Source organism: Diaphorina citri, unplaced genomic scaffold (genome assembly GCF_000475195.1).
Source record: "Diaphorina citri unplaced genomic scaffold, Diaci psyllid genome assembly version 1.1 scaffold10, whole genome shotgun sequence".
Taxonomy (NCBI): Eukaryota; Metazoa; Arthropoda; class Insecta; order Hemiptera; family Psyllidae; genus Diaphorina; species Diaphorina citri.
This window is the reverse complement of record NW_007377449.1, coordinates 379,987-403,959: the sequence shown is the minus strand read 5'-3', so window position 1 is coordinate 403,959 and position 23,973 is coordinate 379,987. Positions and strand designations below refer to the sequence as shown.

The window sequence follows — 23,973 nt, the reverse complement described above, 5'->3', positions numbered from 1 at the left end:
CAATTAGATACAAGGTACTCGCAAGTACAACATGATGCTCAAAAACTGACATATAGGTACAGCAGGATTGTTAAGTAGTTCTCTATTTATAAAAAGTAACTAGGTAACTCGGAGAGAGACGCAAAAGCCTGAAGTCATCTGCTAATGAACTACAACCCAGATTTTTTTTTTATATTTATAATGATACTTTTTTTCCTTCTCGAAAATTTCTCAAGGATTCCTAGTTACTCTGCTATTGTCATATGTATAGGTTTAGGTTGAAAGAGCGTCAATTTTACTTTGTGTCTGTGAATAAATGGGTAGTGGGTAGGTATGATGCTTTTCTTCTTATTCAAAGAAAGGGTTCTCTTTACATAAAAATAATTGAAAGCAATGATTCCTAGAAGGAAAATACCTAATCACTTTATGAAATATGAAAACCATCTTCCTAATTGCTTTCTCTTAGTTTTTCTTTTTGATTGGTACTGGGGTTTAAACTACCCACTCACTCAGATTCACTTGACATTTTTTTCCATTTTGTTTAGATAATATACCCGGGGAAAAGGTCAGAACGAATGGCGTAGGTTGCTAACTAATATTCCACTGGACATCATGGAGAAAGGAAATAAAAAAAAGGTCCCCTGGGAATCTAAGCTTTAGGTGAAATCTATTTTTGTTTTGAAATTCATGAAGCTGTTTAATATCAAACATGAGATTCCTTTCCATAGCTTTGTAAGCTTCATCTTCTTCTATTATTTTTTACTTGTTGGCGATTGACTATACCTATACATATTGTCAATTTGTGCCTAGCTAGGCAGTAGCACTGTAGCAGGCGAGCGAGAAAGAGAGAAAAAAAAATCGGGTGTGAACATCACAGGACTTTCTATTACATTTGCGGAATACGTATTTGGAAAAAAATTACCAATTTTCGACCAAAAATTTTCCATCTTAAAATACTCCCCGTGTAATAGGTAAGGGATCATTTAAAAGTGTCCGAAAATTGAACTTTTTTTTTTGAAAATTTTTCTAAGTCCAGAAATCGGCCGCCTAAGGTACCTAAAATCCAAGACCTGATTTTAGTGGATGTGCCAAAAGTACAACTCCGAATACAAGGAGGAAAGAGGAGTGTGCGTGGGTGATGAAATATTAGATAGGAGGTACCTAACTACTTGAAGTTTCTGTTTAGCATGTCCACAGAAAAAAAAGTGATTTCTCCTCCCTTTCTCTCCCTCGTTCGACAATAGAGGGTCTTTTGGCACATCCACTAAACAGGAAATTTAATACCTAATCCCTCTGGCACTACCTCTCTCCCTTCCTTCTGGTTCTATCTTTTATATTATTATGGTGTGTTTCCACTTACTTACTCGGCATTAAGCCGATTGGAATGATCTGTTTCCATTTGTTTAGATCATGCCGATCGGCAAATGCCAAGTGAGTAGAAACGTACCATTAGGCGGCATTTTTAGCTAAATTCCTGTTAGGGATTAGCTATTAATTTTTTTAGTACGTCCGTTAAAAATGGTCACTTTGTTCTTCTCATTCTCTTGCCCTCTCATTCATTACAATGCCTACACGAATATGACCTGCTTAACAGTGCTTCTGCAATCTGTAAGAGGGAGGCCTCCATCAACTCTTCCATGATGAGATCTACCTATGCGTTAACTTGCACATGATCTATCAAATACAAGGCAGGTGCAGCACAAGATAACTACACCCAGAGTGACAGCAGTCATAACTTACGACGGCTTTCTCGTCTACCCGCTATATAAATAATAATAATCTAAGTGCATCCATTCATTTTCTGCACCTACCCACAAGGAAAATGTAAAAAACAAAGTAGGAACTTTTTCCTGCTGGCCTGTGTGCGCTTTTGAAATTAGTGCATACGGTTCAAAGCATACAAGTCAACGATATTTGGGGAAAACGGAGGAAAATTTTCTCGTCTAAAATAAATTCGAATGAACTTGGAAAATTATTTTTTTTATATATATAAGCATCAATTTTGTACTTGTGCGAAACGAAATTCGGTATTTTTTCGTGAGTGAAAAATAAAATAAAATAATTTAATAACATGACTTTTGATATTAGATGTTTACGCCAATTTTTTGGACAAGTCTAATTTTAAATGTTTAACAGTTTCACGTAGGAAATCTTTTTCCCTTTCGTATTTTCCCCTTTGAAAGGAAATTGTTTCGTTCACAAGGAACTGGATCAATATTATATTCCAGCACCCTGCATTGCATGCGTGTTGGTGTAAAATGTTCTTTAAAAAATCTTTTTTGATATAAATATTGTTTTTTATTTTTATTTTGTGTACTTTTTTGATGATGGTAAAATTATTTGGTTGGAAGAATGGTTGCGATTACGTCTGTTGGGGGCATTATAGAATCTTTATCATTATCACTGTCACCTCCATTTAATAGAAGAAGAATTATGCCTGCATATCGAGGATCATTTGTGAGTTTGTAAGTATAATTTTCCATACATAGTTACTATTTTTAAATTTAATTTGTTATTGTTCTTTGCTACAAACATTCATGTTGCCTTTCATATGACTTGAGCGATTTACTTACTTTTGATGAACTTATGAGTTGGATAACATAGTACCAAGAAGCTGTTCTCAACTCTTTTGTCACTATTACCTACTTTCTATTATTTTCTTTCCTAGCTCTTAATATACCTCCAACTTTATTTTTAATATAAAATTTCAGAATTCCACGTCCTGAGATGTAAAATTTAAATTATTTACTTAGTACCTACCTAGCAATCTATTAAGTTTGATGCTCTATCTTCGGATTATTTTGAAGAGGATCGTCAACTTTTGGTTGAGAACGGCTGATATAAATTTATCTTGGACTTTGACAATATCTTTCTGTTAGAGAGACCCATGTCCTCCTAATTATAGTCTAAGAGATACCCGTAATCCTACTTACTTACACGAGAAAGTTGCCTTTCTGTATGTGGAAGATCTTTCTGGACTTCAAACCTAATCCTACTAGACTAGAAAGTTCTTCACTCTTGAAAGTCTGATGCTAGTACGGGCACCTTTTTAAAGTTGTCCTAAACATGGGTGTATGTATTATTATTATTACTACCGTGATAGTCAATGTCGAACAATTTTCTTTACATAGGTACTGGTACCGGTACCATCAAAACCACAATTTATAACAATGTTCATTAGTCAAAGGTTTGACTCGTCAAATAGTGATTAGTGGTTTTAGTTTTGAAATAGGAATCTTTTCATTCCTCTCTTCTTCGCCTTTGCCCGTGTTCAGACGCGGTCGACGTTTTTCGTCAGCCTTTCAATAGTCTCAATCAGCCCTCGGGTGATTGCTTTGGGCTGACATTTGATTTTGGCTACAAGTGGATGCCCTCCCTTCGCACTCACCATTGCTATTTCTTTATCAAGGGAAATTTCTGGCTGGTATCCTCCCTGTTTCTAATCCCCCAGCCAGACAAATCGGAATTCCAAAAAATAGAACCTTTAGGGGTATGGACAAAATATCCATAAGCGCCCTAATCAATACAACTTGTCAACTTTTTTTACATGAAAATATTCAGCAATATTACTAATCCGTTTTAACTTTCCTTGCATTTTTTTCCAATCTAATTTAGGTGTATCCAGGATATTGGACCTGTTGAGATAAAGAGGCTACATGTCCTAAGTCGACAGTCCAAATAAAGCACTAATATCTAATTTCTTGTACTCCAGGTCGGAGCCCACCAAAGACTCGAGGGCCCGGTTTATCGAGCCAGATCTTGAAGAAGACATGCTGTTTGATCAGCAGGAGAGTTACATGGAGTATAGACCGGGGGGCTACTGTCCTGTCCAAATCGGAGACTTGTTCAACTTCAGATATCACGTGATTCGGAAACTTGGCTGGGGCCACTTTTCGACGGTCTGGTTGAGTTGGGACCTACAGTAAGTAGAGAAATATTTTAATAAATATTGAGATTAATATCTTCCGAAATGCGAATTTAGAGAAACCGTAATTTATTTTTATATAAAAAATATTGATCTTTCAAAAGGTCAGGGTGGGTCAGCGCCTTTGAACATCAGGTAGGCAAGTGGGTGTGCCCACCCAACCCAAATTCAATGTGTAAAAATTGTCTTTACATAATAGGGTACAAAGTTCACCTCCCAGGAAGGTCCTATTATATCCTTTATTTTTTATCTTTCCAGAAAAATTGGGCCGGAAACTCTTTTATGCTATTAAAATCCCGTTAAAAATAATAAGGTATCAAGGTGGTTCAAATATTTTCTTTTCTTCCCGTCCTCCCTTCGTTTTTTCCAAACAGCTTTAACTCTGATTTCTTTTTTCCAGGGACAAGACATTTGTCGCGCTAAAGATAGTGAAAAGTGACCAAGTGTACGCGGATACTGCTCGAGATGAAATAGTATTGCTCAAAGCTGTGGTAAGAGGATCAGAACAAGCGATCACTGGAAAGTAGAATGTTCTTTATGGAATAGGCGCAACGAAAAAAAGAAAGTAATAACAAGATCCTCCGAAATCACTCATTCTACCGGAGAAAAATATTAAAAGACAGATTCTAACGGTTTTTTTTCTTCTAAGCATGGACAACTAGTTCAAAAAATATTCTATTTCTGCAACAGCTAGTTCTAAAAATATTCTATTTCTGCAGGGACGCAAATCAAATGTGCACTCCTCAGCATACAACACTCAAGCTTCAGAGAAAGTCATCCGTCTTCTGAACGATTTCAAAATTTACAGTCGAAATGGCACGCACATATGCATGGTGTTTGAGGTGATGGGGTACAATCTACTGAGACTTATTGCGAGGAGTGATTACAAGGGCATTCATATCCAAAACGTGCGGACTATCATTAAACAGGTGCGGTGGCGTAGATATTTTTGCAAAGATGGACTGTGACTGTGGTCCGCAAATCCCGTACATTTTCAAAACTCAAGCAAGTCTGCTGTACAGTTTCAAAAATCAGACCGAGGTATGTGCTTATTGGGACCAGGAAAGAGAATAGAAGAAGAAGAAGAAGAAGAAGAAGAAGAAGAAGAAGGAAAAAAAATGCAAATAGAGGAAGCGGAAAGGATGAGCCACCCACTCATAGCAAATACGAAGATTTTTATTTTAATTTAATATATGCATTAATTTTCCAGGTATTAGAAGGACTTAACTATTTGCACACTCAATGCCGCATAATTCATACGGACATTAAACCAGAGAATATCCTAATGTGCGTGGACTATGATAAAGTTAGAAGAATGGCCCGGGATGCCACGAAACATCATAAGATAGGAATGAAACTGCCCATGTCACTTGGTAAGTTATCCTGAGCAAAATTAAGTAGGTCTTATCCAGTGTTTTATTTGAGATTCGTTTTTCAAGCGTTACAAGTGGTGTTTGCGACATCAACACTCGACAGCAATATTTTGAGCCTTGATCTTCGAAAGATATAATCTACCTATCTATTGCTTCAACCCTAGGATTGGTTGGAAACATCTCTCCATCTGTCCCTGTCCTGGGTCATTTCTTCGTAATTGTTGCAACCAACGTTGCAACGCAAATGATATCAGTAGGTGCTTACGCTTATTTACTTAGATTTGAATTTATTTCCTAGATGTTGGAGGACCGCCCAAGACTTTCTCCAGTTTCTCGCTACAACTCGATCCTCAACACAGGCCTGCCTCAAGAAATTCCCCCCATAGGATTCCGTCGCACCCAGTCGAGAATGGGGAAATCGGCACTGCCTCCGGCTACGCATCTAGCACACTACAATCCGCCCCTGATACGCTTAGCTACTCTACAGGTGAGACGATTGCCCCTTGGAGGAATTTTATGATTCCAAACTGTACAGAAGCTCACACAAGCCCTACTGCACGATAACAAATGGGACTTGAAGGGTAGAAAGTTGTCAAAGTAAAATCCTATAGCTTCTGGATCTAGATGCTTTAAATCAATGTCAAAATGTGTCTAGTGATCTGCCGTTTTAGGGTGCGGCTCCTATTGTAAACTTTCTCGATTGATGAAATCGCTGTTCTCTCATGTCAGGTCACCGCATTCTGCCCCCCGCTCCTATCCCAGATTCCCCCGGTGTTTATCATAGTCGAACCCCAGGGTGTGACCTTCGCGCCATCACACGACATGTCGACAATCGGTTCGACATTGACGCCTGGAATGTGAAGAAACTCAGCGAACATTCCGAACTGGAACGAATCAGTTTGCGATCTTCTTATCTGAGCCAGTTCGAATCCGACACGACTATTAACACATATAGGTGAGTATCTACCGGTGATGAAGTGAACGACCGAGCTGATTAGAAAAGGCTGACGAAAAATGCCGACCCCGTTGAACGGGAACATGGCAAAGCAGAAGAAGATCTGCCGGTTGAGATAAAGTTGTTCCGCAATTAATGTTCTAACGGTTATACTTTTATCGGAACCAGTGACTATAGCTATCCAATGACTTCATGTTCATTTTTACTCAGATTTCATGAATTCCTGGATAATAATGACTTATCATTTATTTTATTTGACTCTTATTTTTCTAGGGATCTAATCGCAAAGGAGACCAAGGAATACAATCATTTAGAACGCATCAGCAAAACTTCCTGGGCTACAGATAGTTTGAGGAGTAAATATTCACTGAGCAAGTTCAATATTGACACGCTCAATTTATCGCCCAAATCTGTCAGGAAAGAGACCAAACGATTCCCGGATTCCGGAAGCAAACTGGCGAGTAGCTTTGATACTAGTGACATTAGCAAGGTATTTACTATACTTATCTATATGATCCCGGCATCTCAGGTTATGAACCTAGATCTTTTTCCTCCTATCTATTTGCACAATGCTGAAAATAACAAACACCCAAGTCACTCTCAAGAGTAGGTCAATAAAATACCAGGTCAGCTAAGTACTAATCAATCAATTTTTTTTTCTTCAAGCGACCCGGACTCAAACCCTTCCGTACGTACAAATCTGAAGACTCTGCCGCTTTGCCGGACTCTACCACCCAACCATGGTCCTTCGAATCTGCCATCCCCAATCGACCTTTTGACTTCACCCTCCAAACAAGAGCCACCGACTCCCCCCTCTGCAAGGCTGATAGATACAAGTTCACGTTCGATAGTAAACTCAAGCACAATCAACATACGCTAGCTGCTACGTTGAGTAGTGACAATTTCTCGTCGCTCGATTACGATTTGAATTTTTCCTACGCTAAAAAATCTAGTGAGTGGAAAGTTGGAAACAGGAGATTCCTCTTTTAATTTCTTTTTTGCAAAACAAGACCTACTTCCATAGATTTTTTAACCCTATCCCAGTGCTCGCCTGGTAAGTGGATTTACTCGAGTTCAAATCCCAGCCAAGGCGTGGCATTTATCTTTTATCTGTGAAATTGAACATAATTATTATAGAAGAAATCTAACCCTTGCAATTTAGGTACAGTATTTCCATAAGGAAGCCCTATAACAACTGCAATTGATGCTAGACACCCCCGTACTTTTCTACCTACTATTACTTATCGACAATTGAATTTGATATCAGGAAAGGAAACCCTATCTAAAACTTCTATTATTTCCTCTCATTATAGATTCTACCATGTCGGACTTTTCTCTTCTGGATCCTGCCAACGAAGTCTATGATATTTCTGTGAAAATTGCTGATCTGGGAAATGCATGCTGGATTGTAAGTCTGCTTGGTTATTACTTTCTTCTTCATAGGTCGTAAGAATAAAATTGTTTTACGAGAAAATCCTTTATATTTTTCTATAACAGGACCAATATTTTTCTTCTTTTCTGTAAGAAATTTTGTTACGTATTACCTAAATTTGCTTTCATTTTATCAATCCTCCAGGATGACCATTTCGCAGATGAAATTCAGACTCGCCAATACAGAAGTGTGGAAGTGTTGATAGGAGCAGGATATGGACCGGCTGCGGATATTTGGAGCACAGCTTGTATGGCATTTGAGTTGGCAACTGGAGATTACCTGTTCGATCCCAAGGCAGGGAAAGAATATTCTCGAGATGACGACCATTTAGCTCATATTGTCGAGCTCGTAGGACCGATACCCAAGGAAGTTCTGAGTCAGGGAAAGAAAACTCTGAGGTACTTCACGCCTCAAGGTGAGTTTTTATTTCTATTGAAGTACTTCCCTTCACGTAGGTATGTCTAGCTACAAAATCCCCAATAGGCAAAATCCCCAATATACTTCAGTCCTAAATAAAAATGGATGCGGCACACAAGTCGTAACAAAAATTAATGAATCGAGTATACATACAAGTAAAAGCTGATTTTAAATGGTCCAAAAACTACTCTCAAAGTTTTTCATTCCATTTACTTGTCGGAGAATATTATTATTATTATTATTAAAAAAAAAAAAAAAACTACTTGTATATTTTACTTTTACAGGCAACTTCCGTCGCATTGACAACTTAAAACCATGGGGTCTCTACCAAGTTCTCACCGAAAAATATCATTGGTCCAAAGCTGAGGCCTCAGATTTTGCTGACTTTCTTCTTCCCATGCTGCACGTGAATCAGAAACTTCGAGCGTCAGCAGCTGATTGCTTACGCCATCCCTGGCTAAATCCACGTCGCTCGCATTACTAATCCAAACTTGAAACTTTCAGGGTATAATTGACAAGAGTTGTGTTTTGTCATAGGTTAACCAGAGATGATCAATAAAAAAGACCAACAAACATTACATTATTATTGGATATATTCAGCACACTAGGAGACGGGACCCAAAAGAGGGATGAGTGCGAAGGGCATCCACTTGTAGAATATAATTTGGTCCCAAGATAGTCCACTAGGTAGGTATCTATAGGTATGATACGATGTTTTAGGTATCTACCATCTCTGACTCCGAGGGCTACTGGATTTCCACCATCACATCATAAGATGGGTAACATGCCTATCGCACGGACAAGGAAAGAATGCAAGTATTGGTCTTGTCTTATCGTTTTTGAGAGACTGAGAATATGAGAATACCACCTTTATAAAATTGTGTTCAGGAGTTTTGTTTCATAGTAGAAGTAAATTTATAAAAAAAAGAAGTAATTTTTAAGTAATAAAATAACGAGCCAACAGCCAATGTTTAACTTTTAGGTATAAATAGCCATATAAACACCCACAAAATTCTGTACCTACTAGATGCTTATTGAACTTGAAAAATATAAAAGATTTAAGTAAGCGGATCATATTATATTTTTTTTTAATAGTTAATTTATTTTGAAACAATGCCTCCTTGCTTGAGTACTGATAAAAAAAAATACTTTAAAGCACAAAACTGTAAAACACAAGCGCGGATTCAGCCGGGGGCCAAGTTTTCTGAGGACAGAGAATATGGCACAGAAATCCTGGCTACGGCCTAGTTTTGGTCCCCTTCAATTAAGAATGCTGTATCCACCTGTGGTAAAACATTTATAATAAAAATAGTATGTAGGTATGTATTATTTATATGTAAGACTTTTTTTAATTAAAAATAAGGTTAAAAAAAAAAAAAAAAAAACTGATTCGTTTTCTTTTTACGCACATTTTAAAAAATTGTTCGTACTTTTCAAAATATTCACTTGAATGGGATCATCACATTTCTTTAATCAATAAATAATTATGAAGTCCTCAAGTGACTAGAGGAGTGTGCTGGACTACCAGACAACTATCTTGAATAGTTATAAACAATAATTATGTATACATACCTACTTAGTTTTAAATTGTTGTACCTAAACAAATTCCAAATTTAAATCATTTTAAATTTTAATAAAGTGTTAGATAATTTATATATTTTTTTCTGTTGAGGATAAATGATTTGTTTTAAGATTGTTATTGGTTAGATTTAACACCCAAGTTGTTCAAGTTAAAGATTCTTGTTAGTCGGCTGTAAAACTCCAAGATGTGGATGGTTTTTTTTTTTTTCATTTGTATTGAACTTTCAATTGAAGGTTAGAAATACCTACATCAATTACTAGCAGACAATTGTCCACTATTTTAATAATCTAACTTGTAAATCTTATAAGTATTTTTTAGACTAAAAATCACATTCCTTTTTTATATCTACTAATTGTTCTATGTTATTTTTTCTCTCGTGGTATCTACTAATTTTCATGCGTATTTGTATGTATAACTACACATACTTTTAATATGTCATTTTAAATTCTGACTGTTTGGATAAAGGACTTTATCTCATCCGGGCAGTATGAATAAGGTAGACTAATCTACGGGGAGGTTCAGAATAATCTGATATGAAATACTCATAAAATTAGAGGTACAATGTGAAGTATAAAATAAGTTTCATGAAACTCGGAGTGTGTATTGCGCCTAACATTTCTGCATTTCTCTGGTGTTATTTCGATGTAGAGTTACAAAGTGTGTAGTTATATTATACGAAAATATACAAGCTTTGTACCTCTAATTTTATATGTTCATTTCAAATAGGTTATTCTAGACCTACCTATTAAATGTTCTTAAATGCCAATTTATTTTAATGCTTTTTACTTGTTAGCACCAAATTGAAAATCAAAATTCTGAACCAATTTTTCTCTCCGACGGACCTCTTACTTAATTAAGATTAATTCTCAACTCAGCACAAGACCTGCATTTTATTTAATTGATAAATCCACCTACTTATACAGTTCAGAGCCAACAAACAGCATGATTTTCATTTTCATCCCTCAGTTTTCCTTTGACATTTCAAAATTACCCACAAATATTTTGTATTCAGAAAAGTTAACTGCATAAAATGCATTTTTCAGCAAGGACTTGCTTTTACATGAAAAAATCTCGAACGGTTATAAGAACATTTTCAAAAATATTTCTGGGTATCCGGCTAAAACATTGAATTTTTCCACCTCAAATTATTATAAATACCACGTCATCTTCACAACTTTCACAAACATATCTCGATGATTAATTAATTATTATTATTATTTTATATACTTTTTGTACTCTTTCATTTTATTTCGTACCCCATTTGTATTGGAAAAGATTGAATATTTTGTGGAACTCTGTTGTTTCTTATAGTTAAATGTTAGAGATGGTTGGCTAGTAACCTAGTTGGAATTACGGACATTCTGTTTCTTACAATAAATTCCAAGTAGGTAACGGTCGTACCGCTACAATTTTATATCTTAAGTAAAGAACAATTGAAAAATAACTTCCATTACCATAATTGGTAAAGGATTATCCGATCCAAATAAGGTAATTCTGAGCTCTTGTGGTGAAAAATGATCAGTCAGATGGAAAATCCAAATGCAAAGTACGCTGCAAAGACAATGTCTATTATATTTACTTTTATTAACTCTCACTACCTTCTTCTTATTCACACCACTCTTTATTTAATAATTATTGCGAAGTTTTATAAATGTCATTTTTTTTCTATTGGTTTTTAAAAAAGTTATCTCCATTACAATTTTCCTATTCCTTTTCTCATCACCTTTTATTTTTCCCCTGAACTGAACATTTTTCACTTGTCAGGAGACCCAATAGATTTAACAATATTTTCAATATGTTACTGATTATTTATTTATTACTATAAACGAAAGAGAAAAATAAAATAAAAATACAAGAAATTCTATGTACACAGTAAAGATTAAAAATGTTTTTTTTTTATGTATAGAATATATTACAGATTAAAAGTCATAAACCAGTAGAACTTACAGGTTATGACATATTATTCAAGGATTTAATGGTGAGAACACAAAGTCCAATGCTACGACGGCAAAAACAAAGTTCGTAAGTAAGAAATAACCAGACTTTAAAGTCCTACGTTTACCGAATACCTACTCTACAGTCTCAAGGGAACTTGAGTTAACATTAAGATTAGCATCACAAATACTAGACATGGGTAATACTATATGGTGAGGAAGCTGAAATGATCCTTTTGTCTGTAAATGCTTTTTTTCGGCCGCTTTCCTATCTAGCTCGGCATTTAACTTGTTCAAGATATCCCAGTTAGGTTGGTTGATAAGGGCTTTACTTTGAAGTCTGGTTATTTCTTGCTCACGAACCTTCTTTTTCCTTGCATTGTTAGTGCTTGCATTTCCATAGAGACGAAGTAGAGAACCCCAGCACTGTATAGAAGGGTGAAGCTCCTGTAGTATTTGCTGACTAGCTAGTTGTTTTCCTTCTTTCTTATTCTTGCAAGGTACACTGGCAGAATACCTGCCTGCTCTCATGAAGAATAGAATTCTGTTGTGTTTAGTATGAGAGGACCGGTAAGAAACTTGCATGTGTTCTCCTATACCATAGTTTCGTTCTAGACACGTAAGTAGCATTGTGTAGGGAGAAGGTTCCGTGGACTTAGCACAACACTCCGCTACCCGTGGATCAGTTATCTTAAGTGTATCAAATATGGAATACTTGTCCTCCTGTTTCCCACTCCCTGGGGCACGTGATCCGGTCTGAAAATCAAAATTCTTCAACTTGGGAATGAGAATTTCTAGTGTTGATCTGGCAGCTTCTAACTTGGCTTGTTTCTTGCTTGTTGAAAGACCCACTCCATAAACAACATTGTTTATCTTGAGTGTTGCTTGGTATGGTGTTTCAGAGTTTGTAATTTCTTTATAATCATAAGTTGGACCTTTCTTAAGTGCCTGTTGTAGATATTCGTGAAGTACACATACCGGTGTTTTACCATTTGGGTTGAGAGGCCAGTCTCGAGTCTTCATAGTTTTTGTATTATTATCATAAACAGGGATAGAGATTAGAATACTGCCAGGTGGTAGTGATGGTCTCTGAGAGCTCTTTTCCATTTCACTGTCTTCAGCTTTGCATTTCACATGAACCATTTTGGTTGGAAAACGTTTCTTACAATAAGTCACAATGTCTTCAGGAGTTAGGGCATTTTTTTCTGTGTTTTCATCTACACTTTCAACTTTGGCACTAGTCAGAATAGCACTTTCTATGTCATCATCTTGAATTTGAACCTTGTTTCTTTCTTTCTCTTGCAATTCCTCAAGCTGTTTCCTGAAAATAAAAATAATAAATAAAATCTTGGACTCTCTTTAAGGCAACATCTGTTTATAAGTAATGAGAACAAACTAGTATGAAGAGATACAAATGCAACTGTCCATCTTTGGCCTAATCAATTTGTCCTAGAAAAAGCTGTCTGGTACCAATCCTTAGAATCATAAATTTACTACTTACCTATAAGCAAGACAAGGGATGGCACTGATGGGAACTTTGTGTCTCTTGAAATCTTGATTACCCAACAAATAAGGTCTACTGAGCAATACAACCCTGGTAGGCCTATGCAAATACACAGGAATACCAGTACGGTGAACTAGTTCTATCCAGTCTTGGGGTAACATTTCAAAGTGGTTGGTTTTCAGCTTTTCCAAAACCTCTCGAGTACGGATATTAGGATTGGATAATGCATCTGATTTTACCTTCTCATAATCTATGCCTGAAATAACAAAGGAAAAAATAGGATAAGTATGTATGTAGGCTCAGTCCAAATTAATTTTACTTGCCTGGTTTATTATTATTATTATTATTTTTAACCAGGAGCTAGGGTTTAAAAGTAACATGAAAAATTAAAAATTAGTGATGTCATTTGTAAAAGCTTCTATTACAAAATCTTCCCCATTCTCCAGCCATGTGCTTACTTACCTTTATACATACAGAAAAATATCAATCAAAATTTTTACCTTCATCCAGCAGCTTATCAATATCATCGCGATCAAAATTGAAATCATCATCATCATCCGAGTCTTCATCATTTCCATTATTACTATCTTCACTCGTTTCTTTCATCTCCCCATCTGATTCAGATTCATTTGAACTACGCTGATATTTCCCCACCCTCTCTTCCTGGTTTTTAGATTCTTTCATCATATTCATTAGTATAAAAAGGTCTTTAGGATTTCTTTTTGATGAGTCTGATTCATCTGAATCAGTGTCTTCATCACTATTGTTATAGTTCATATCAACCTCTTCATTCATGTCATCGGAAGACTCATCATTGTTTTCCGTTAGATCCATTGTGTTGGAGTCCTCATTAAGGTATTCAGACACATTAGGAGGACTATTTTCCATTTTGCTTTGATATTCAACCTATTTGGATCAAGAGGCTGAACTGGGTGCAATGCTAGAAGTAAAAGACAATAGAATGGGATCTAACCAAGGGACTTAAGAAACATGAAAAGGAGCTGATCACTTAACCACTGGTTGGTTCTGTAGCTAGATTCGTGATCATCTCAAAAGTTAAATTAGGTATCATATGCTTCCAACTGTAACACTTCAAAATAATAAAATAAATGATTCTGTACACTTTCAAGCTAAAGGGAGAAAACACTTCACAGTTCAAAAACATGAAAATTTATGCACTATTAAATTTGAATATTCGCGGGTCACGGGGTCAGCCTGATATGTGCTGCGTGTTGCGGATTTTTTTTGGACCAATGCAATGTTGCCAGTTCGAGCATAAAAATTGGTTCTTCGTGAGCATAACTTTTTCAAATTTACTAGAGCCATTTTCCATAAAGCCCAAGCTGAAACTGAACTGGTAAGTGCACGGCTGCACGGCCACAACGGCAACCATACATAGATCGTAGACCATTGACCTTCGCCGAAACTATCGACCATAGTGAAAAAAATACACCTATCAATTTCTTGATTTTCTACGAGGGTCGATACTATGGTCTTGAGGACTATGAGGACGCTTCGTTGAGGATTAATCAGCATGGTTTATGATGGTTTGTTTATTTTTCTCTTGGGTCGGTACTAGGCGAGGGTTGATGGTCGGTTCTCCGTTATGGACGCCTACTAAGATGAGTGAAAGAATGCAGAGGTTTGTTTTATTGTACCTATAAAGGCCGGATCCACAAAGTGAGTTTAAAATCGGAGAAAAGAGTTCACGTTTCAGAGGTTCGTTTAAGATGTAGGTACATCAAAAGTGGCACGAGGCTCGAGATACATTTGTACGGTTCGGCCGCTGTTTCGAACCACAGTTCCGCTGTTGAGCGCCAAAGTTTGGCTAAAGCCCGAAAAGATGTTTCTTGGGATTCTAACTTACGACCATATTGAACATCGCAGTGAAAGGCTGAAAAGTTTATAGTAGGGAAAAATAAATGGCTATTTCTTTAGGTTTAGTTAAACGTAAATATATAAAAAAGTATATTGTGTATATTTTTGTATTATTATTTATTTATTTTTAATAAAATGCAAGAATAGGATGAGCATTGAATAAATAAATTAACTGAATATTTATAACTAGTACCTAACTAATAAATATTATTTTAATAGCCATCATATTAATAGTAGTGACTAAGATCACAATGAACAGGGTTGTAATCTTTACTTTCTCATGAGTCTTGTACTCTCAGCATAATTATTTTCTGCTGTTCTCATTATTTCCATCATCTAACAATAATGTGACCACCTATAAGCATACGTAGTTAAATAAATAATTTGGAAAAGTCAGTCAGAAAGGAAACACTTTAATTTAGGGCAGGGGTTCCCAAACTTGTGTTCAAGCAATGGACCACTTTTGTGTTTCATGATTTCCCACGGACCACTCAGCAAACCCCCCCAAATACATACATAGGTATGTATTAATATTATAAGCGGTAATAATACATAAGTAATAATATTATAAGTGAAATGAACCACGAGAAAAGGTAGACACAACACAACACAAGGGGGAAAAAAAGGCTTTTTAAACAAACTTTTTTCCCCTGAATAGATATTTGAGGTTATTTAGATAGATGTTACATTGTCTTCTTCTTTAAGTCATTCACATCAGTATTCGCAGTTTGTTCGAGGTATTCGCAATTCCTTCGCGGTATTCGCGAACACATTGCGAATACCGCGAACAAACCGTGAAAAAATCGCGAACCAGTTGCGAATACCGCGAACAATCCGCAAATAGCGCGAGTACCGCGAACAAAGCGCGAATACCGCAAACAAACCGCGAATACCGCGGACTAACCGCGAATACCGCGGACTAACCGCGAACAAATCGCGAATACCGCGAATATTGCGAAAAAACCGCGAAAACCGCGAACAAATCGCGAAAACCGCAAACAAATCGCGAAAACCGCGAACAAACCGCGAATACCGCGGACTAACCGCGAATACCACGAACAAATTACGATCGTGAACAAACTGTGAATAACTCAAAAGAAGACAATATATGTAACTTCTATCTCAAAGGAATCTCCAAACCAATGGTCAAAATGTAGGAGAAACCTCCCCTCAACCCCCTACATTTCCCCTGATCCCCTACTTTTTTAGTTTTGGTAGTAGGGGGTCAAGGGGAGGTTTCCTCGGACCTAGATTTTTGTCAGAGCTCATTCTCTCTTCTGCTTTCAGAAAGGAAGGTTCTCTGTCTTCTCTGTTCCCTCTCTCCTCTCTGATATCTCCAAATAACCAAATATTTCAACATGATTTTTGGGAAATCAAGAGGTCCTATTGGAGTATTTAAGATTAGCAAGGAGTCTCTCCTATGTAACTTTTCACAAGAAATCGATTGGTGGAGATACCTAATGGAATTTTCTTCTTCTTTTGGGACCACCTCGTGGACCTCTAGAAACCTTCTCACAGACCACCAGTGGTCCGCGGACCACAGTTTGGGAACCCCTGATTTAGGGTTTATATTTATATGAATTTATGTACACTACCTAACACCTACATTGTCTAATAATATAAGTACCTTTTCCAGTAAATTACGATTTAAAACAGTAAAAATTTGATATTATGTTGAATTGGATAAAGGGTAAGGCAATGAAGTTGACAAAGATAAATAATAAATCAATTAGAATAGTTGGGACTTGGAGTTTTTATAATTTACCTATATATAAAAAATTTAATACATTATAATAACAACAAATTAACAATGACCCCATTTGGTTGAATTGTTTATTATTGGTAGGTACCTGGTTCTATAAAATACAATAAAGACAAAAGGAGTAGGTAAGTAGGTATACAAATACGTTTATTTGTTTTTCTTTTGTTATTGCTGTTATTTTAAAGACATTTGCAGAAATAGAAATCGAAATGCAAAAGGCTAAATTCAGAGGGAGAAATAGCAATCAAGAACAGGCTCCTGATCTTAATAAAATCCTCTTACTTTGATTTGAGGCCATTGATACAAATTAAATTACCTATTAGTTTTCTAGAAGATCATCCCAGTTGATAGAGAGTTGAAAAACTTCACGTTCTAGCCAGATTTCATAATGTTGTTTAAAATCTTCTGTGAGTTCTATAGGATGTGATAGAACACTTCCTATAGAGTTGTCAGAGGATTCATAGTCTGGATCAAAACAAGTGGAGTTATATCTGCGGGAATTAAATCTATCCACTGAGGCTCTCAAAGCACATTCCTCAGCTTGGAAGTCCCAAGGTCGAGCATCCAAGTCATTACCATAAGCCCAGTCATCATTTAGCCTATGCCTGACTTTGGCATAGATAGCACTAATTGTTTTCATATTTGATTTCCTCCATTGCCTTCCTAAATATTTTGTTTGCATTTTCAATAATTTTAGCACATACAACTGCATCATTGCATGCCTAACTTTCAAAGTTCTCTTGAGAATGGGAGCTGATTTGAATATAACCAACATCATAATACGAGAGTGTTTCCACTTGGTCAACTTATTTAATATTCTTAACAAATTTATACAAGAAACTAAATTGCGCCATGAGTGTGGAGTTTGACCTTCACCAATTTCAAAACTTTCTGATGTAAGCTCTGGCTGATCCCCTATCACACAAGCAGGGAAATCTAAAATAGGAATGACACTTTTGGCACTAATGTACATGGAAATATTTTGATTGAAAAATTTCAGAACAAGAGGTATGCAATTTGCAAATACTAAATGCTGAGACATGAATTCAAATTGGTACACATGATTCAGTTTAAAATGTTTCAATAACAAAAGTAAAATGCTTGAAATTGCTTTCACAATAATTTCCTTATGACGATTCACATCAGTACCCAGTTTCATAGACTGCAGAATTGTCATTGGCATTTCTTCAGGCAAAACATCTGATAAAATATTAATGGAGTCAGTTTTAGCTTTGGATGTAGGTGCTGCAGCCAACAGAATTTTCAATAATGCAATCATATATTGAGGAAGATTGGGTAACATTTTCTGGTATAACATCTCAGTAGGACTTGAACCAATAATTTCTTCACCCAAAGACATGGGGCTCCTATTGATTTCTTCTTCTTTTTGAATATGAACTTCAGACAGAGAAGTATAGATGTGTTGTTTCAGTACTTTGACACTCTCATGAATTGGGTGAGGCAACCCTATCAGGGAATCTCTATCTCCTCGTAATGCAAAACCAACAAACTTCATTCTAATTGCTTCTAGAAACATGTCCAGTTCTTTTTGTCTAACTTTGGGTGACCAAGGTAATACTTTCTTTTCCACCACTATGGGTGTAGGACTGGGAGGACGAGGCATTGTAACTTCCATCACCTGTGGATCTTCATAATCTTCTTCTGGTTCAAACTCAGCCCCTGCTGGCTCATCAAGAGAACTTTGCTTCATCAAAGCCAGTCTTTTCAGTGGTCTACTATTTCTTTTTTGATTTTGAGCTTCTATGATATCAACTGCACTTGCTGGAGGTGAAGATGGCCTCATTGTTTTGGCAATCTCAATAGTATCTTCATCCAAAACTTTCAAACCATTTTGTTTCCTTTTTTCTTTTTTAAGCTCCTGTAAATCTTTCATTCCACCAAGAGATACTAAGATCACTTTCCAGAGCAAAATCAAAACTTTCTTCATAGGAAAATGAGGAGTAGCACCACTACAAAATCTTGTCACCATTTTGAACAGTTTCACAGCCAGCAGCTCATCCCCAATGGGATTACTGATTTCATTTTTCAACATCTCAAAAACTGAACTATGGCGTACATTTGGTTCTAAATGTCTTACCACTTCAACAATTGTACACAAGACACTGAGAATGATACGCAAATCTGTTGAGTCATGAAGACTGACTGCTAACTTTCTCACAGTTGTTGTATTGCTAGAGGAATCAATCTCCAAGTTGAGAAGATCAATGAAGGCATGGAACACACCAAACTTGTAGAGCATGATGCAGTTCTTGACTGCTGTATCATATTGTTCATCATCACTTTGGCATTCACCCCAGCAGCCTTGTGCAAGATATAAGAAACACCTAGCACTTCTCATTCGCACAACTTTATTGGAAACTTCCAACTGATCCAACAGCTTTGCAATAACTGAATTTTTCTCAACAGGAGTCAACTTTTGCCAGCAGGGGATTAAACCATAGGCCTCCATTTGATCTTCAAAATTCTTAACATTGAGTTGAAATTCAGGTTGTTCTGTGTAACTATAAATCTCTGAGATTTCATTTTGATGATAGTCAGTATCATCATAGATATATCGTACTTCAGGACTATCCCTCCCATCTTCCGAGTCCAATCTTGGCTTACGATAGAATTCCCGGAATTTGGGAACACCTTTACTCCCATTTCCAATATCCATGGTAGGATATTGTTACTTTAGGTTAGTTCCCTACTACTTACCACCCATGCTTAGGTGTTCAGGGTTCACATTTTAAAGAAACGATCGATACTATGTAAAAAAAAAATGCTCACTCTGTCTAACAACATTATTTTGTATTAATAAGCACTTTAAGAAATAGATTATTTTATTAATAACTAATAAAAGTTCAAAAATATTTTTTGGGATTTCATTTGATTATTTTTTTTCCTTTTTCCTTTTAACAACAAAAACAAATAAATTTAATAAATCGAAATCGATTTCAACAGTGTTGCCAGAGGTAGCATTTGCAAAGAGTTAAAAAAGTTATGCTCAAATTTTTCACAGCGCAGCGCTGAGCTATGTTCCGGATGTCTCGTCTATCTGAGGTTGTGATTATGTACCGGGTTATGTGCTAAAAACTACACCCTAAAACTAATCTTGGAAAATATTAACGAGATTTTTAAAAATTGTGTACCTATAGGTAGATGAATTCATTGTTTCCTTTAGAAAAAAATCGCCTGTGGCGCTAATGTGTTTTTCCTTCCGGCTCTTGCAACTAAAGGATTATTTCGTTTCCTTTATTTTGCTGAAATTCTAGAAAAAAAAACAATGAAAAAAATAACTTATTTGTTTAGTAAAAAAATCTTTTTTTATTACCTATTTGTAACACACACAAAAGTAATTTGTATTTTCCTCAGTATTTCACGCAGATACATAATTGACTGAGCGATAGTGAGGTCTACGTTTTAACTCGTCAGTCAACAAAAATATGTACTTTCATCAAAAGAACCTAACTCCAGGTAAATCCATTATTTTAAAAAAATAACCATTCTTGAAACCTTCTGAGTGACTGTAAATAAAACGTGTTCTCTGTCCTTTTAATTACCCACGTAAGACGTACTTCACACATACGTCTCAGCTTAGACAAAGAGTCTGAGTGAGGTCTACACTGCATGTAACTACTAGTTGTTTTGTAGGTAAGTACGAGAGAAAATTAGCACATGAGTAAACGAATAGTCACTAAGATTTTCATTAAAAAATGAGATCAGTTCGGCGTACGCTAGACTATCTTCATAATAATAAATCCAAGAGATTTTGTGAACTCCAAGAAGCAAAATCAAGATAGTTTCTCTTCTGCTTTCAGTATCTTCCACTTCTTCCTTCTTTGTCACGACGACTGCCACGATCGCGATGTCTTGATGGAGTTCTAGAACGACGGGATCCTACGTGATCCCTGGATCGACTCCTGGATCTGTAAAAAATAAAGTATACAATAAATATTTGGAAAAAACGACTCATAAGTTTGTGGACACCTAGTTACGTTCAGTGCGTTCATAAGTCATTTGGGCATTAATTTTTGAAGGTCGCCGGTCGGTTGTTTAAATGCGGTGGTAAAAGGCAGTACAAAGGTATTTTATGCTGCAAAGGGAGAGGAAGAGAGCACATGTTTTCTTTTCTTTTTTCAAGTTAAGCAAGGTTTTATATACTTATTTGTAAACTTTACCTATGAAATATATAAGATATTGTTTAGACTGCGGGAGTAAAGGGACTTTTCAGTCTCATTCTGGCAGGATAAACAAGGTATATTCTATTCTATTTTACTTTAGGCATAGACTTACCTGCGACTGCTACGCTTCCGTCTGCTGTATAAGTAACGTCTGAGTTCTCGAGAAATTGGTTTCAAGTGCATGAAGTTACAAAATCCAGATCGCGTGCATTCACTACAAAAGGAGACGAAGAGAGCATGAAATTAGAAAGAAAAGTATGAAATTTCAAGAAATCACGTCCGAAATTAAAGTTCATATTGTTTAATATTTATTTAAATGCAAGAATATGGGATAGCCACTCAACAAGATCTCCAAAGAGTAATAATAAATGCAAGTTATGAAATTACGCTGACTGAGTTAAGTTCAAAATCTAAACCCATGGATGTAGTGTCTAGCACAGATAGGACACTCTTACAGTTAAACATGTGAAAAGCCTTACCCCATTTCGTACTGGCGACAGCAAGCCTCCCTAAAGTCAGTCACTGGACTAAGTTCAGCATACACTGGTCTTCCACCAAACCACCGGTTGTTCAAATCATTGACAGCTTTCTCTGCATCTTCCTCACGACGAAACTTGATGTAGACGTTTCCAACCAAGTGATCTCCTAGGTTGTCACACACGTTCATCTCTTCAATTTCACCGTACTGAAAAAGTGTCCAAGTGTGTTTTGTATTATAAATTTATCATCATCCATTATTCCTTTTTTTTTACTGTGGTCCACATAATTTTAAGCACTAAATGTAGAAATCTTCTTAAACAATTACTGTATCCTCCTGACAACCCGGGTCCACACCTGTGGACAGATCAAAGGCCTTGACTACCTCTTGTGTTCACTGGTATTGAGCATTACCTGATTTTTTTTTTTTTTTTTTAATCTTGGTGCAAGGAGGGTAGGTGTTAACTAATGTCTCCTTTTCCTTCTGATTGAGGACAAGAACTCTTACCTTATCCTCACATTCAACAAAAACGTCCTCAAAGAAGTTGTCATAATGTTCTTGCATTTCTTCATCAGTTACATTGGAGATCACTGAAACAACCAATAAATTAATGATGAATTATTGAGACATTTTTTAAAGATACCAAGTGTTACACATGAATGCTCACAAATGTTGTTCCTCATTTAGAGTACACTATTATTTGGCCTGTACTCCTAGGCCATATCAAGGATTTTGTGGAGGGGGGCCCCACAAGTCCAAACAGTGAAGTACCAGGGGGCTCTGCTCCCCCCTTCTGAATACGGCCCTCCTGTACTCTCAACTTCAACTTGTGATGGAACAACCTCAACTAACCTGTGACAGTATCCTTTCACATTTATTTTGCATTCAAATTACAGTTTTATACAACAGTTGGTACAAAAATTGATGGGCTTGTTATATAGATACTTACAATGAGATCCATCAGCAGATTTAGCAGAGTTTTGAGGATTGATGTAGAGGTTGAGAAGTAATATTGTCTGAAGAAAAAATCCAAATGAAAAATATTGATTATAATTTTAGTTTTCATTTTGTAGCAACCACATTAACACTTAAACCACTGGTGTTATGAAAGTAACACCTTTTTTTGTGTGATAAGTGGATAACCAGATAACGGAAAACCATGTTACGTCAAGGTAACATTGTTGAAGCCCTCAGTGTTACTTCAACATATCACCAATAGGATTTTTGATTGCTGGAATGGCTTCTCAAGGCTTTTAGCAATCTGGGGATATAAAGAACTTTTTCCTGAGACTTATAGAAAACAAGAAATTCAAATTCTACAAGGAGGGAATTTTTCCCTCTTTGTTGTATGACTAAAATCACAACAGATTTAGCTTGTTATATGGATTGGGTATATTTATTTATTTTTTATGTTAGCTTGGTATATATGTGTTTACTGGGCAATATTTACGCAGATCACCAGTGCTGGTGTGAAAATTTTGATCAATGTTTTCATGTAGTGCTGGTGTTACGTGGATGTAACACCAGTAAAATTGGTTGTGTCCTGCAAACACATGTACATTGCAGCTGTGGTGGTCAAAGAGTTAAGTTGACATTATTCATTTGTACCTATTTAAAGTAAGGACTAGGACTTGAAGATTTTAAGGGTACCCACCTGACTGAATGTTGGTTTGTTATGAATACGGGAACATCTGTCACCATGTCTACAAGCTCCAATCTTGAAATAGAATGAGCAGTTGACTCTGAAAAAATAAAGATTAAAACATAAAAGTGAATTGTCAGATTAAAAAGATTTAAATAGATAATCTGGTAGGTAGATACATAAAACACTTGACTGTTTATTGTACTTCAACTTTCACGCTGGGTCCACACTTTTTGCAAAATGCAGTGTGAATGTTACATTACACACACTGAGTTGTGATGATGAAGACTCGGCATTAGATCCATACCTCTTAGCATTGGGTTAATGCTCTTCAGGGGCCATGAGGGTGGAATATACAACAGTGGTGCAGGTAGTGTAAAAGGAATTAAAGAAATGACATACAAAACGTCTGTAACTTACTTGTCCTTTTCAGTTCCAAAAATTGAAGCCAAATATTCTGCCATTGTAACGGGGAGATCTACAGGACCCTCTGAACTTGTGAAGTTGCTGTATTCAGATGCTGGATATGTAGAAAAGGATCACACCTTGAACGCTCAACAGGAGTGACAAGCAGACAAGTTCTTGGTCCTTATACCCTTTCTTTTTCCTTTCTTCCTTTTAATCTTCTATACTTCTATTAGTTTTGTTTCCTTTTCCTTTTAAACTTTCCAAAATTTCGCACGGACTCGGCTCGGCATTTTTCAAAAATTTTGTAAACACCAAAAACACGTACGTCTGGCAACACTGTATTTCACCTTTACTTTGGAAGTTGGTGGACTGTTGGGCATTAGTTGAAAAGTGAAGCTGAAACCCGACGTTCGGATGTGGTTGGGATTTTATATTTTTGACTGCATGACAGTGGGGTCTACGTTTTTCTACCTAACCCGTTTTGCATTTGGTTTGTATGTTCGACTATTTGCTTGTTGCT

At 36.3% G+C, this 23,973-nt stretch overlaps 4 protein-coding genes across 4 annotated transcripts; 1 reads left to right on the top strand and 3 right to left on the bottom strand.

Moving 5' to 3' along the window:
• The first annotated feature begins 1,883 nt into the window (after window positions 1-1,883).
• LOC103505999 (SRSF protein kinase 3-like) lies at window positions 1,884-11,813 on the top strand. The gene is made up of 12 exons (XM_008470383.3): window positions 1,884-2,444; window positions 3,692-3,901; window positions 4,305-4,395; window positions 4,624-4,833; window positions 5,115-5,277; window positions 5,576-5,764; window positions 6,007-6,232; window positions 6,506-6,722; window positions 6,899-7,184; window positions 7,546-7,640; window positions 7,809-8,079; window positions 8,366-11,813. Exons 1-12 carry the CDS (start codon window positions 2,332-2,334, stop codon window positions 8,563-8,565), a joined length of 2,271 nt encoding a protein of 756 aa, XP_008468605.1. The 5' UTR covers window positions 1,884-2,331; the 3' UTR covers window positions 8,566-11,813.
• LOC103505735 (microprocessor complex subunit DGCR8) lies at window positions 11,630-14,289 on the bottom strand. Its single transcript, XM_008470095.3, has 3 exons — window positions 13,602-14,289; window positions 13,099-13,357; window positions 11,630-12,918 (listed from the first exon to the last, which is right to left on the bottom strand). Exons 1-3 carry the CDS (start codon window positions 13,987-13,989, stop codon window positions 11,733-11,735), a joined length of 1,833 nt encoding a protein of 610 aa, XP_008468317.1. The 5' UTR covers window positions 13,990-14,289; the 3' UTR covers window positions 11,630-11,732.
• A 908-nt stretch (window positions 14,290-15,197) lies between these two features.
• Window positions 15,198-19,635, bottom strand: LOC103505724 (striatin-interacting protein 1). Its single transcript, XM_008470083.3, has 2 exons — window positions 16,227-19,635; window positions 15,198-16,143 (listed from the first exon to the last, which is right to left on the bottom strand). Exon 1 carries the CDS (start codon window positions 19,416-19,418, stop codon window positions 17,061-17,063), a length of 2,358 nt encoding a protein of 785 aa, XP_008468305.1. The 5' UTR covers window positions 19,419-19,635; the 3' UTR covers window positions 15,198-16,143; window positions 16,227-17,060.
• A 409-nt stretch (window positions 19,636-20,044) lies between these two features.
• On the bottom strand, window positions 20,045-23,736 carry LOC103505713 (splicing factor U2af 38 kDa subunit-like). Its single transcript, XM_008470072.2, has 7 exons — window positions 23,466-23,736; window positions 23,058-23,145; window positions 22,353-22,419; window positions 21,911-21,993; window positions 21,405-21,610; window positions 21,038-21,139; window positions 20,045-20,670 (listed from the first exon to the last, which is right to left on the bottom strand). Exons 1-7 carry the CDS (start codon window positions 23,507-23,509, stop codon window positions 20,559-20,561), a joined length of 702 nt encoding a protein of 233 aa, XP_008468294.1. The 5' UTR covers window positions 23,510-23,736; the 3' UTR covers window positions 20,045-20,558.
• Window positions 23,737-23,973: the final 237 nt, after the last annotated feature.